At 38.1% G+C, this 14,015-nt stretch overlaps 1 protein-coding gene across 8 annotated transcripts in view; it reads left to right on the forward strand.

The window, feature by feature from the left end:
* LOC111325582 (uncharacterized) overlaps positions 1-5,695 on the forward strand; it is a 41,227-nt gene extending 35,532 nt beyond the window's left edge. For 5 of the 8 annotated variants that reach the window (XM_088735367.1, XM_088735370.1, XM_088735371.1 and 2 more), the window contains 5 exons: positions 431-520; positions 992-1,081; positions 1,535-1,615; positions 2,887-3,009; positions 4,090-5,695. In XM_088735367.1, coding sequence (XP_088591493.1) covers positions 431-520; positions 992-1,081; positions 1,535-1,615; positions 2,887-3,009; positions 4,090-5,051 — 1,346 coding nt within the window. In that variant the 3' untranslated portion in view covers positions 5,052-5,695. Of the gene's footprint in view, positions 1-430; positions 521-991; positions 1,082-1,534; positions 1,616-2,038; positions 2,118-2,886; positions 3,010-4,089 lie in introns of those variants that run through there. The other 3 variants (XM_088735372.1, XM_088735373.1, XM_088735375.1) reach the window with 2 other exon arrangements.
* The last annotated feature ends 8,320 nt before the right edge of the window (positions 5,696-14,015 follow it).

A 14,015-nucleotide genomic window follows, 5' to 3' on the forward strand; every position in this document is an offset into this window, starting at 1 on the left:
TAAGAACTAAATGTTTTGACACTAGGTCATCATCGGAGTGATGCTAATCCAGTGCAAAAAGACGTTTGGTTTTAATGTTAAAATATTTTGGCCTTGCATAGGGCTCAACACTTACAAAATAATGTAATAAGTGTTTTTTTCAATTTTTGCAGTTATTACTTTTGAGAGAAATTATTCTATACGTGAGATTATAACCCCAGCGGTCCTTATTTTCATCCAAGAATGCTGTTAAGTGCTCTCTGTTATTATTCAATAACTTAATTTTGTTAAGGAAAATATTCTCAATTCAGTTTTGCCTCTCAGTCCATGACTTCAGTTAAAGGCAGTATTAAATTGGCTGTAGCATGTGATAATGATACAATGCTTATAGATAGTTAATTTTTGACAACAGTAATGGCATCGAGTAATCTGTGTATACCTTTGCTCTCAGGTACTGTACCTGCCCTTGATTCTTCAACCAGTCATCTTGAGGAAAAACTAGCAGAACTATGCACGAAACTCAGGAGACTCAGAATGGAAGGTGATTAGAAAGTGTTTATCGATTCCTTATCAGAGATAAATAAATCTAAGAATTCTTTTAATAAAATGCTTTCACTAATCCTGTGTCAAATATCACTTTTCAAGGGAAATTATTCCCTAGTAAAGATAATCCCTCAGAACTCTACATTTAGATATATTCAGTGTGATTGCCATCTAATTCTTTCAGCCATTGTGTTGTAAAGTGCCAATTTTTATTGGAAATTATTCTTGATTTAGTTTTTCCTCATTGTGTACTGTAGTGGAAGGCAGTGTAAAGTTGGCTGTGGTTCATTATGATGAAAGTTTTTTTCTTAATGGTTGATTTCAAGAATGACCAAAGGAGATTAATCTGACAACCATAATACAATGTACAATGCTAGTTATCTGTTTTTAATCATTTATATAAGGTAATATATTTAAGGCACTGAATGATTAATACAGTATAATTATTTCTGGTTACCTTTCCCATCAGGTACTCTGCCTCCCCCTGAACTCTTTACTGCTAATCTTGAAGAAGAACTAGAGGAACTACTTGCCAAACTAAATAGACAAAGATGCGAGGGTGAGTAAAACGCCCATAGTGGTTTTGTTGAACAGGTCAATTTAAGAAGAGAAAGTGAAGCAAGGAATTGTTTGTTCCAGTTTACATCCTTTACAATGTAGGCTTGATTTTTGAAGCAACAAACTTTTAGGTGAAACTCTTTCTTTTTGTTTGTTTTAAGGACTCTTAAATGTTTTTTGTGTGTTGTTATTGTCTCTACTGGACACCTTGCATAATCCATAGGATGAATTTCATGAACTACAAGGCAGGTTAACATTAAATGCGACCACTTTTACTCATTGCTCTTATATTTCCAATCCCTGCATGCTACTTGCAAAACATCTGCGCCCACTACATAGTAAAACATCGAATAATATGTGTCTATTCCATATATAAGTTATAATGCTATGATTCTATCAACCAATAATGGTGTTCAATGTTGTAAACCATTTTGCTGTTTACTTCTTCTCTCAGGCAGTTCATCTCTCCCTGATAACACCTTTGAAATAAACCTAATACAACTACTCGAGAAACTGAAGAAAAAAAAGATGGAAGGTGAACAGATAATGCACATTTTTAGAGAGAAAATTATTTTTTACAAAAACTGTAGAAATTCTCGCGCACTCATTGGACAAGAACTATTGTCAGGAAGGTTTTTTTTTACCACAATTGGCAGTAATGTTGCAATCTGCCAATTTGCCGTTGTCGATAAGAGTACAGACAATGTGCCACGCACAGAAAGTATCGTTTTATTTGACGTCGATATTGTGGTAAGTTACAGATTGACAGTGGTGTACCCTTATCGGCAACGATATTCATCATCACAGTGGTCAAAATTTGTTGTGGACTCACTCGGCTGCTCCTCGTGAGTCCGCAACATTTTGACCACATTGATGACTTTGTCAACAATTTTTTAAATAGCAGACTGCTATTAAACATTTCTAGTTACTTATCGAATCATCTCTCCTTCTACTGCAGTAATTATTAACATCGGCGATGCTCATTGGTGGCCTAAGACATAGTCACGTTCCTCTTTTGGCACCCAGCACTTACATGGGTACTGTTCTGTTCTTAGCAAATCCTGGCCTCCCAGCCATCAGCCCCCATGTAGTGAGGAGACAACCTCCCATTGCAAATACAGTAAAACAAAAGAAAAAAGAGCAGAGAAAAGTGAATTTATTCTTAGTGCTTATTAAAAATAACTGGCTCCTAGGGATAAACTTATCCTGGTCCTATAGACTTTCAACTTTTGCTGCTTATGCAAAATTTCAGTTACTGTGACATGTTACGCGCAGTTTGCGTGGTGTGCGCGTGTGGTGCATGGGATTTGCACGCGCGTGAAGTGTGCAGAACTGTAGTGACAAATTTCAACCGTCAATTGTAAAAGGGTGTACGATATAAATTTTTCTTTCAAACTTCTTAACAGAAAGAAATTATTCAACAGCCGTAAAATGGCCAAAATTTAAACTGTTAGCCGTAAAATGGCCAAAATTTTAACCGTAAGCCGTTGAATGGCCAAACTTTTAACTGTTAGCCGTAATAGCAAGCACTTCAGTGAGACTCTCATGTAGCTCATGCATTAAATAACTTTTGCAAATAATGATCTGCGTCAGAAATGATCGACAACATAAAATGTTGATGGTATCTTTGTATGTCAAATGTAAGTTTAACCTTATGTTTTTCGGTGTTCTATCACAGTTAATGGCAAAATTGACGCTTGTGTTATCATTGAGAGTAGTTCCTTATTTTTTCAATAATTTCTCTGAACTGAGAATGTTACTTAAAGTACTGAAATAGCTTGTGCTTTTGTGTGTCCTTTGTCATAGTTACAATGTATCCGACCATTAGATCAGGACTGGAGAAGTTTGATGTCAGTTTACCCAAGGAACTCCAGAGCTATGTCAGCTACTTATCAAATGGGTCAGCCAAACTTGGCTTACGCAGGCGAGGTATGTAAAATAACTGACAGTTTGTATTGGTTTGCAAACATATTTCCAGTTACCTATATTCTGTCGTAAGATTGCAGAGAAATGCTGAGTTTGTAATAGTCAAGATTTGTGATCTTGTGTTGGGTTTGTTGTTTCTCTGAAGACCTGGTATATTTATACAATCATCAAATAACCTACGCGGTCTTATGCCCGTTCTTGAAGGAAAAAAATTATTTACAAACAAATCCCTCTCTGAGAGCCGTGTGCGATTGCGCGAGCAGGGGCATTAAAGTTCCTATTCACCCTCAGAGGTTTATATATATTTCGATTCTTTGGGTTATCAGGATCAATTTAAAAAAAAATTTGCGATTGATTAAATATTTCCCGAGATATGCCGCTTCAAAGTTACTCTTTTGGCCACGCCCTTTTGACTTGGCCGGGAGAGAATTACTGGGCCGAGTGACGTCACCGCAGGAACGAATGTTAACTTCTTGTATAAGAACATGTGTCTATTGCTGTAAAATAATGTGAAAATGCCGACTCGTTGCGTTGTCGCTGGTTGCCCAAATACACCAGATTTGTCTTGAGGCATATTTAAGTGAATGTAGGGACCTCGATCGAAAGACGTTCTTGCTGTGACGTCATGAGGGCTTTTAGTTACCAGTATTAACTTAGCCCAGCCAAATCAGAAGGGCGTGGCCAAAGGACTAACTTTGAGGCGGCATATCTCGGGAAATATTTAATCAATCAAAAATCTTTTTTTGGAGATTAATCCCGATAACGCAAAGAATCGAAATATAATTAAACCTCTGAGGGTGAATAGGGACTTTAAAAGCTGCACGGCCAAGGGGCGGCCCCGCGAGAAAGAAAGAAAAAAGAGAAGTGCGGCGATCGTGGAAAAAAGTTTGATTGACAGATTGAGATCAAGCTGAACGGACATGACCCTCCTACTTAGTCCATAAGTGTGCAGAATACTGATGTTAAAGCTACTCGCTATGAGGTTCTATGTCAGTTTTGAGATAACAAAAATGTGAAGGCACTTTTTTTTCGCAGTAATGTTTTCTTGTTAAAGATTGATTATTCTTTTCTTTAACCTTTCAGTACTTCGATCGCCTAGTGCCGTGAAAGACTTTCTAGAAGCAATGGATGAACACGAATTGAAAACATTTCTTACCATTCACATCAGAGAAGGTGCTTGGCAGGTGGTGCTGCTGTTTACGGATGAACTTCCTTCAGATAAACTGCCACGGGACTGGTTCGATGAAATGTGGGACAGGCACAAGGGCAAGGAGACGGTGGGTTCATCGTTATACAGTTCGACGTCAGGCATATTGAAGGCGTGGCCAACAGAGTACGACCCTGATTTGGTAACATTGTGTAAAGCGATCACCAACTGGGACTGGAAAGTAACCAGATTAATCCTTTCTGGGAGTCGGATATCTGATGAAGGTTTAAAGAACTTAAGTACAGCTCTTACTCAGAGTGAACTTTACAGCTTGGCCCTGTGTGCCAATAACTTACAAAGTCAAGGATTAAAACACCTGTGTGAAGCGCTGATCAGTGGGAACTGCGATTTAATCAGCTTGAGCGTCACTCGCAATGGGTTAGGAGAGGAAGGAATAATGCACTTGTGTGACGTGCTCACCAGTAATAACTGCAAGTTAAACAGTTTGAACGTCAGTCAGAATTTCTTCGGAAATGAAGGAATAAAACTCTTGTGTGATGCACTGATCAGCGCTAACTGCACTTTAACCAGCTTAAAGGCCAGTTGGAATGTGTTAGGGGATGAAGGAATAATGCCCTTAGCTAGAGCTTTAACTAACAAGAACTGTGCATTAACGAGCTTAGACATTAGTTTCAATAGAATAGGAGATGAAGGAACAAAGTTCTTGTGCAAAGCCTTAACTGATACCAACTGCAAACTAAGGAGCTTAAACCTCCATGGAAATTTGAAGATAACAGATGTGGGCAAACAGTGTTTGTCTGAAGCGATAACCGGTACTGATTGGGAAGTCAGAGAAGGCCTGATACTTTCCCTTTCCATCAAGTCAGAGGTACAGTAGAGCTCGGCCAGGCTCCTCCTGTTAATTATCGTATGTTATGTAATAATTTCATTGTTATAAAGGGTAGAATTTATTATTTAACGCGTTATTCTGTTTGTTTGTTCGGTGATTAATCCCACATTATAGATTCTCCATCAGTTGTCGATCAAACAGTGTTTTCTAAACGACTCTCAGTGTGGTACACGAAACGTCGCCATCAATTGATGACTGACTCGGTGTTGTTAGACAACAATTATTAAACTTTACTGATCTTTTGTTCATGTAAAGTTTATTTCAGAAAATAGGTTTTAAATAAGCCTTTTCTGGAAGCATAGATACAAGTCCATACAACGCATCGGTAGGATGCCAAGAATATTGAATTACATATTTATAACGTAGTTAATAAATATCTTTAAGTTTGTCCTCAGAAAGACAAAATTTTCAATATTCTACATGAGCTATTGACGTACAAATAAGGTGGTAAAATGCTTGCTTAATTCTAATACAAGATAATATTTTTATGGTCTTAAAAGTACTATTTAACAGCTAAATTGGAAATGCTCTGTTTCCTGTTTACCTTGTTAGTTCTATGAGGCAGATTTAGGTGTTGTAAAAAATATTGTATTCTCTTTTAAATTAGTTTTTAAAACTACACACAAGGTATATTTTTCGGTTTAGATGAAAGTAAGAATTTCGGGGGGTTACTTGTTTCAATTTTTGACCTCTTATTCTTTAATGCAAATGTTATTCTGCGATTCCAACTTTTTGAACTTTCGGTAACAATTTTTTCACCGTATTTCTTCCCATTTTTCAATTCCTACTTATCATTTGTTCTTACCCCTTAAATCCCGAAATCCGGTAACTCCATTGAAAACGCAACCTCATGATAGTCAATACAGTCGTCAAAAATGCGACCCCATCCAGCGGGATATCCCCATTTTCAAAATACTGTCCTGATTCCCAAACGACCGTTTTCTATTCGATTCGTATCATCTTTAGGCTGGCAGGGGTTACTGATAAATGTATGCTACAGGTTATGTGCCGCCTCAAAGGGTTAGTTTCTTAAAAAATGTTCAAACTGTAAACGGGTACGGATAACACAAGAACGAATGGACACAATTCTGACAACACTCAGACGAGATATTCAATGTGAAAAGTTATTAAGGATTAGTCAGTCACTCTTGTAGTATACGCACTGTATGTATTCACTGAAACTGAAGGGTTCTACAAAAGAGCTTGTTCTATGCTGGATACAAAAACAAAAAGAAAAAAAAACACTTCTGTTTACCAGCGACTCCGCCCTGGTTGATACTGATGTTGATCATTTTTAGAATTGTAGATCATTTGTCAACTGCTGCAACTTTGGTTAGATTTAAAATGAATGCCTGAAAATCAGGATTTCTATTAAACCCACGGGGTCTAACGTCTATTACCAGGGTCTTTCATTCACTTGACATATTGATCAGTAGGGAACACTGATCCTGTCGCTATTTTCAGTTCATCTAATCTCGAAGTTGGGAGAGGAATTAATCCTATAGAAAAACCATCAGCGCATCTCAAAAATAAAAACTCTGGTGTCGTCAAGTTCTAAGGTCAAAGTGAATGACAACGTTCTCTCATCGCTGCTTTATCGAACAGGAACGATGACAGAAAGCTAACAAGGATACAACGTCGGCAAAAACGGCGAAATTCACAAGTATAATAGTGGAAAGGGAACATAGCAGATGTAGAACTGAAACCTGAAATGAGCAGAATTCATTTTTCACAACATGAATTGCATACGAATGCCTGTTGAGCCTAAAGCCGCACTTTATGGAAGGTTGCGTTAAGAAAAAAATGAACTAGGGAGGATAAAAACTCTCCTACAGAGTTATAGTTAAGGCTTATTTGACAGCATTTCAAGGAAGAAATACCATGCATGGAGAAATAAATGATGCTTCATTGTGATAACGTCAATAACAGAGAAGACGAAGAAGAAGAAGAAAGCAACTTTCAGAAGAAAAACAAGAAAGAACTCTTTTTCCGCCCTGAATATCAATAATATTAGGGTCAAGATTTGGAGATCCAAGCAGAGCAACCGTAATTAAAACTTCAAGGATGAACCTCCCCTCTGATAAGATTCTCTTGCAAGAATCTCAAAATCTGCAATACAGGCGTCTTACTAGGGGGCATCAACATTGCAAGCTCGCAATTCTTAAATTAAGAGTTGGATTAGACCTCAGGGGTGAGAGGGGGGATCAGATAGCTTTGATTGTGACACAACAAAAATTCCCATTCCCTTTTTTTATGAATGCCTCAAAAGCAGGACTTCTGTAAAACCCATGAGTTGGTCTTTCGTCCATTGTTAAGGTCCTCCTCTCACCTGAGTTAGATAAACATGTTGATGAATGGCCAATGAAAAGCACCAAGTAGTTTGATACTTGAGCAACTCACTATTGATAGTTCGTGTAATCTCGAAGTTGGGAAAGGAATTAATTCAGCGGCAAGAACCTTTGGCGCATTGCAACCTCTCTTCTGAAGAAGGATTGGAACATCTCAGAACTTTCAGGATTATCGTGCAAGAATCTCGGTATGTCCATGATTATGTACTGCGTTTTGCAAATGTTTTACAATAAAACACACCGTGAAGAAACTCTTATGCCCGGGCTTGACAGAGAAATTGAACTAGCTGCAGCCAACGTTTAGCTCAGCTCAGGTCGGCAAAGCTCTTTTTAAACTATTAAAAAGATAACAAAAATCGATTGTGGTATCTTACATCCTTTAAGTAGATGTTAATTCACAGCGTAACCTCCGTTCGGTTGATGTTTATGTTACATGGATAACACGCCGAATACATCAAATATGCGATTAATTTGTCCAAAATCACACGATTACTGAAATTCATTATAGGAAATTACTAAGTCGAACTCGGATTACACAAAGTACATGAACAATAACCCAGACTGTGTAATATGGGGCGCCAAATGTATTTTTATTTTTCAGAGTGGTTAATTGATTATTTCTATCTAACCTAAACAATTATGGTTATTATGTAAATAACCACATTGCAGTTTGGTTACAACGCAAAGTGGTTATATACAAATAACCACTCTAACTAATAAAAATACATTTGGCACCCCATTAGTGGGATTATGTCTACTAACGGCCGCCCCGGCCGATATATCGACTGATGGTCGGTCGATAGTCGGCCGGTAGTCGACCGACTGACGACCGATAGTCGGCCGACTGGCGACCGATAGTCGGCCGACTGGCAACCGATAGGCGGTCGCTAACCGTGTCGACCGATATATTCTTACACCATCGATACTCAACCGATACTCGCCCGATACATGACCGATTGACCGATACTTGATCGGTACAGCACCGATACTTGACCGACACTTGACCAATACTAATCACTCTAGGGAGGGAGCTATGCCACGATAAAAGATGTAAATTTCTTATAAAGAACAAGGACACATCGAAACCAGTCGCTAGACACTTTAATTTACCTAATCATTGTAAGCAACATATGGCAATCTGCGGTCTTTCCTTACACTTAGGTAGCACGGAAAGCTGTAAAACTCTTGAGCAAAAGCTCATCTTTCCAACCGGCAGTCTAAATCCCACAGGGATCAACGAACGCTTTTCATTCCACTAATTTATTCGTGTTTTTCTCGTTGCCATGTTCCCACCAATAACGTAGCTCCATTTTCTACCTTTAAAAGCACACACAACCCACAATTCCTCTATTCGCTCCGACGAAGGGCAAACGCTTGTAATCGTTACGGTGGCCAAGTTACCATTTCAACTTTGTTGATATATCCAAATTATTTCTGATAAATAATACGACTACCTCATACTTTGGATGTAAATTTTGTAACTGCATTTGGAATCTAATTTAAATTTCTCTTTGCGCGTGTCGCCTCCTTCAGCGAATTCCAAGGCCTTACAGCGAAGTAATATATTTCTCATGGGTTACGTAACCCTTGTTTCGGGGCGTTGCTTGTCATGTTTTTACAATTGCTTCATTAGCAGTATATTCTTTCTTAAAAAATGTAAGTTTCATTTTCTTAGTTGTAATATACAGTTTTTTTTAGGGAAGTATCAACAATCTTTCTCACAAGTTTGAGATAAATATTTTCTTCTGATTTTGCCGTCTGTGAATTAAATCTCACCTACACTTTCTTGATCTCTGTTCCCTTGAATATTATGTTTATTTCGAAGGCAAAAACTTGCATTTCTCTATTTTCCTTTCATAAAAATGTCAATGTTCACAATCCTGGATCCAACAATGATTTCATTTTCCTTTTTATTTTCCAGTGAGTTGTTAAGGAAAGTTCTCATTCATTTCATTTTATTAAAAATCAAATCCAATGCGAAACAAATCGTAGCACTCAGAGTTATCCACTTAAAACCTACCGAGCAACTTTGTTCATGTGGTTTCCACTTCACCATCCTCCTTTTTGACCAGTTTCAGCTCCGATTGCTTTTTTTCTTTTCTTTGATAAGTTTATTTAAAGCATTTTCTTACTTTTACATATGAAATAGGAATTAAAAAAAAATAACTAAAATAACTAAAAAAGAGAACTAGACACACACACACACACACACACACACACACACCCATAAAGATAGAAGAATACACACACACACACACAGTAGTTACAGCAAATACATTTCCCCAGTATATAAGGCAAGGCGTTGTGCCCTTGAGGCGTGCGGGAAAAATAATGCGAGCTCCATTTTTAGGCTTGGCCAAATCTATTTCAACAATAGAGTGTTTCTGTCTAGGAACTTTCGGCTCATACTTGCCCCGCGCAAATTTGATGTTCTTAAAACAAGTATTTGCCCGAGAAGCAAAGCTTCGAGGCCAAATATGCTGGTTTTGAGAACATCAAATTTCCAAGGAGGCAACTATCAGACCTTTACACTTCATCACTAAATTTTCTCCGATTCTTATTGGTTTAAATTGATCACGTGACGCGCTAGTGTTCATCCGTGGAGAGACACTATCAGCCCATAGTGCCCGTCCACGGAAAATACCCGGATGGATAGCGCCCGTTCGCGGAAAATACCCAGATGGATAGTACTCATCCGTGAAAAATTTTGAATGGTTTGACGGCCACGAAGTTAGGCAGATCGGAAAAACAGTGACTTTTCAATTCTGACAGATATAACGTATTATTTAGCCAATGTACGGTTGCGAATTATTGACATTTGTGACTGGTTGTACGCATGAATAAATATTTGATTGATATGGCGCGCGGAAGAAAATTTAGTGGTGAACAATAAAGGCAATAGAGTGTTTATGTCTTACTTATTCAGCATGAGTTACATAACCCTCTCTTTGGGGTGTTGCGTGATATGTTCTTACAATTGCTTCATTAGCGGTAGGCTATATCTTCGAGTTGTCATTTACATTCATTCGCGTCTTACGACCTGCCCTTCGCCCTCAAAATTAAATACCCATTGCATAGGTATTGTCGTTTTTATGCTCTTGTGCGACATTCTTTCTGGAAATGGCTGTAGACAGTCTCCTCCACAGCGGCCTAATTGCATCACAAGGAGGCTGGGGAGAGAGAAGAGAGAGCGCGCTAACATTTCTTTGGAGGGGGAAATGGTAGGAGGCTCTGCGCGATAAAGAAGGGACATAACGGTTACTCCGTGTTCGAGAGGCTTAGACACGAATTGTAGGTGCACCAAAAATTTTAGGTGCTGCACAACTTCTGCTTCTGTTTACAATTGTTTTAAAAACCATTTGTTAATTTTCTTACCGTCCTCCCCAATAGACGATTTACAAGATATATACCGGTTACTGCAAGTTGTCATCCGAAAAGAAAATTACATTCTAAAACTCAAATTTGGAGATGGGTTTTGAGTGCATTCATTTCATCAAAAGCTTAAGTGACTATCTCTCCTTTGATTTTTAAAAAGGCACCATTTTTTCAGGAGGAAAATGAATTGAAACCTGGAACTACTTTCGCGCTAAGAGGGTAGTGAAGTAACATTCTTGTTTCAACTTATTTTTCCTCCAGGTTTTTTTTCTTTTTGTTTGTTTTTCCTAAAAATTAGCCAAAAACAAAAACAAAATACTTGGACTTGGGAAATATTCCTCATTCTCCTCCCGTCCCCCATTCGACTTTCTACTTTCTGGCAAGTAAAATTAATGATGATAATGGTGATTACGATAATAACTGATTCACATTGGTGCTCGACATTCAATCATTAATTTTATTGCGGCATAATCTAAATATGTTTTTTTTTTTACAATTTAAAAGTGCCTGTTTAATAAAATGAGTAATATTTGGTTACTCATTCCTATTTTGAAAAAGTTGCAACAGCCTTACTGCATAGCATTCTATTTTCATAATCATCTACATTCAAAGCCTATAAAACAACAACAACAAACCAAAATTTCTCACAACTAAGTTATCTTAAACATTTTCTTGGCACACATTCAAAGGTTTTCTTTTCGGTTTTCTTTTCCTTAAATCCCAACAAATAATCTGTTAATAGCGCATTTAGTATACGACGCACATATTTTAAAAACAAAAAAGTTACAAAACAGGAAATTACAAAACCTAAAAACCCAAGAAGTAACAGCAAGAGCGACTGAACTCGATGAAAACCGAAAATTAACAATTGGTTCATGCTTTAGAGTGCACTATCGAGTTATGGAGCACCCGGGAAGTTTGGAGAGCACGAACGAAGCGTAAGAGTTGCCCGAGGCGATAGCCGAGGGCAACTCTAGCTTCTTGAGTGCTCTCCAAACTTCCCACGTGCTCCATAACTCGATAGTGCACAGCTGAAAGCATGAACCAATTGTTTTAGAACATAGCCGGTAGAGTTGAGCATCAAATCCGACGGGAAAAATGGACAACAATATCAGTTGAAGCGAATCGTGACGGCGCTGATGCCGAGTCTCCTTTTCCTTTGTTTTTCTCTTTTTCTGCCTCATTTAAGAACTCTAGCCCAAGGGAAAAGGTCGAAACATTGTCTTCGTTTTCGGACTAGTAGGCCGAGTTTCTGTTTGTATCCATTATTATCGCGAAATATATTATTTTTCCTGCGCTAAAAATCGGCCGCTCGCGCGAAAAAAAAATTTCTGGCGAAGCGATTTGCTGACGCTGTCAGCGTGCACTATCGGGATTTTGAGCACGCTTACAAATATTGAATTTGATTGCGCGGTTCTGCTAGCTATGTTCTAAAACCTGATAACATTAATGAAGACCGAAAAACTATTTTTTCGTGATCGAATAAATGATAAAAGAACTAAAACATAATTACTTTTTTGAGCCCTCCAGAATAAGTCACGCATGCACTATTGCCGGCGGCCCTACTTGACGAAACTAATTACAATAAAACGTAACCATAGTACAACCTTTTCCAGTTTGAATGGCTATGGTTATAATAATGTTCTCCACCTATCTCTGTTTGTCTCGTTTTTCCAAGCATATGCTGGTTGTTTAAAAATGAAGCCCCTCTCTGTAATGACCGTTCCGCTCCGGAGAAAAAGAAAAAAATCAATTGGTCAACAGCAAAAGAAAAGTTAAAAAAAATGAACGGTAACACAAGCCCTAACTTTCTCATAGAATACCTTCATGAATTTATGTGAAGATGGTACGGTGATACTCAGCCAGATGGATGTTTTCAGCGTCTTTTGCAAGATATTGCTGAGCAGAATCTGCTATAAAGATTGAGTAATTTGTTATGTGGTGCTAACTATACCAAGAAGTACATAAAATAACACGTTTACTGAACCCCTCTGCACAAGAACCTCGATTGCCCAACATTTGAAACAGGTTCTTATTTTATATAAAACTAAAGGGTGCACACCTGTACAAATAAGATAAGTCAGCATTCTTGACTTCTTGGGAGAAACAGATGTAATAAGTTTTTCTTATTACATGCCGGTGAATAGTGGGGGGGAGGAGCTCACGAAAATAGGGGGCGGGTAGGGCACGGGAGGCGGGAGAGGAACGGGCGGGAAGCGGGAGAGAAATGCAAAACGCTAATTGGTTAGAAAAGAACCTAATCTATATAGGCCAAGAGCATTTTATTAGGTCTTAACACAAGTCAGTATTTTACGGTGTAGTAAAATTAAAGGTCTTTACATCGAAGAAGGATCGCCCGTTGCAAATTATCGAGGAAACAATCTGCAAAGTTATGAATAGAACATTCGGGGATTAATTTAGCGTTTGATATTGACCAATTTAAGAAAGAAGCTGTTTTGCATAATGTACATATTTTGTGGGTTAAATTCGACTTCACAAGTTTAAATAAAAGCCTTTTGTTGTTTGTTGTGCTGGGTTAATTGTGCCGAGACTCGGCGAAGATGAATTTCAAATCGTCGCAAAATTATCGGCGTGTCGAATTAGCAGCACCAGTGGAGAGAGGTTGGGAACGTCGCTCATGAGAGTGCTGTTCACACAGGGGTACCCAAGGGGGAAAATGCCCTTCACTATCCTTGGTGTTTAAGCGGTACATATCTTTTTAATCAACGAACCAGTTGATTATAAATTTATTAACGCGATAAGGATGTTTGGTGTGCTTTTTTCCCTCACGTCCTCTTGCCGAGTATATTTCGTGAATGGTTATAATAACAAAACAAAACTGAATCTTTTTTGAACAGCTTTTAAAGGTATTTGATGTGGACAGAAGTGTATATATTTCGTAGTGTAACAAGTCTTTAGCGTTTTTTTCCTTCGAGTTGCAAACCGAATAGCCCTTTTGGAAGAATGTAATAAGTCTTATTCATCACTAATATTAACCCCAAACAAGAAACCTGGAAATGCTGAATTCTTTATAATTATACTTTACTTTGGATCAGTTGATAATAGCGCGCAGCAAAACACCGCAAAACCATGTAGCTTTTATCGACGGTTTCCCTTGGTCAAGAGTTGTGAATTTTAAAACTAATTTGCCTTACTCGTAGAAAAAGAAAGAAAGAAAACGCTTCATGTATGAAAACTTGCACTTGGGACTGCAAAAATCGCCCGATTA

Source organism: Stylophora pistillata, chromosome 10, assembly GCF_964205215.1.
Source record: "Stylophora pistillata chromosome 10, jaStyPist1.2, whole genome shotgun sequence".
Lineage (NCBI taxonomy): Eukaryota > Metazoa > Cnidaria > Anthozoa > Scleractinia > Pocilloporidae > Stylophora > Stylophora pistillata.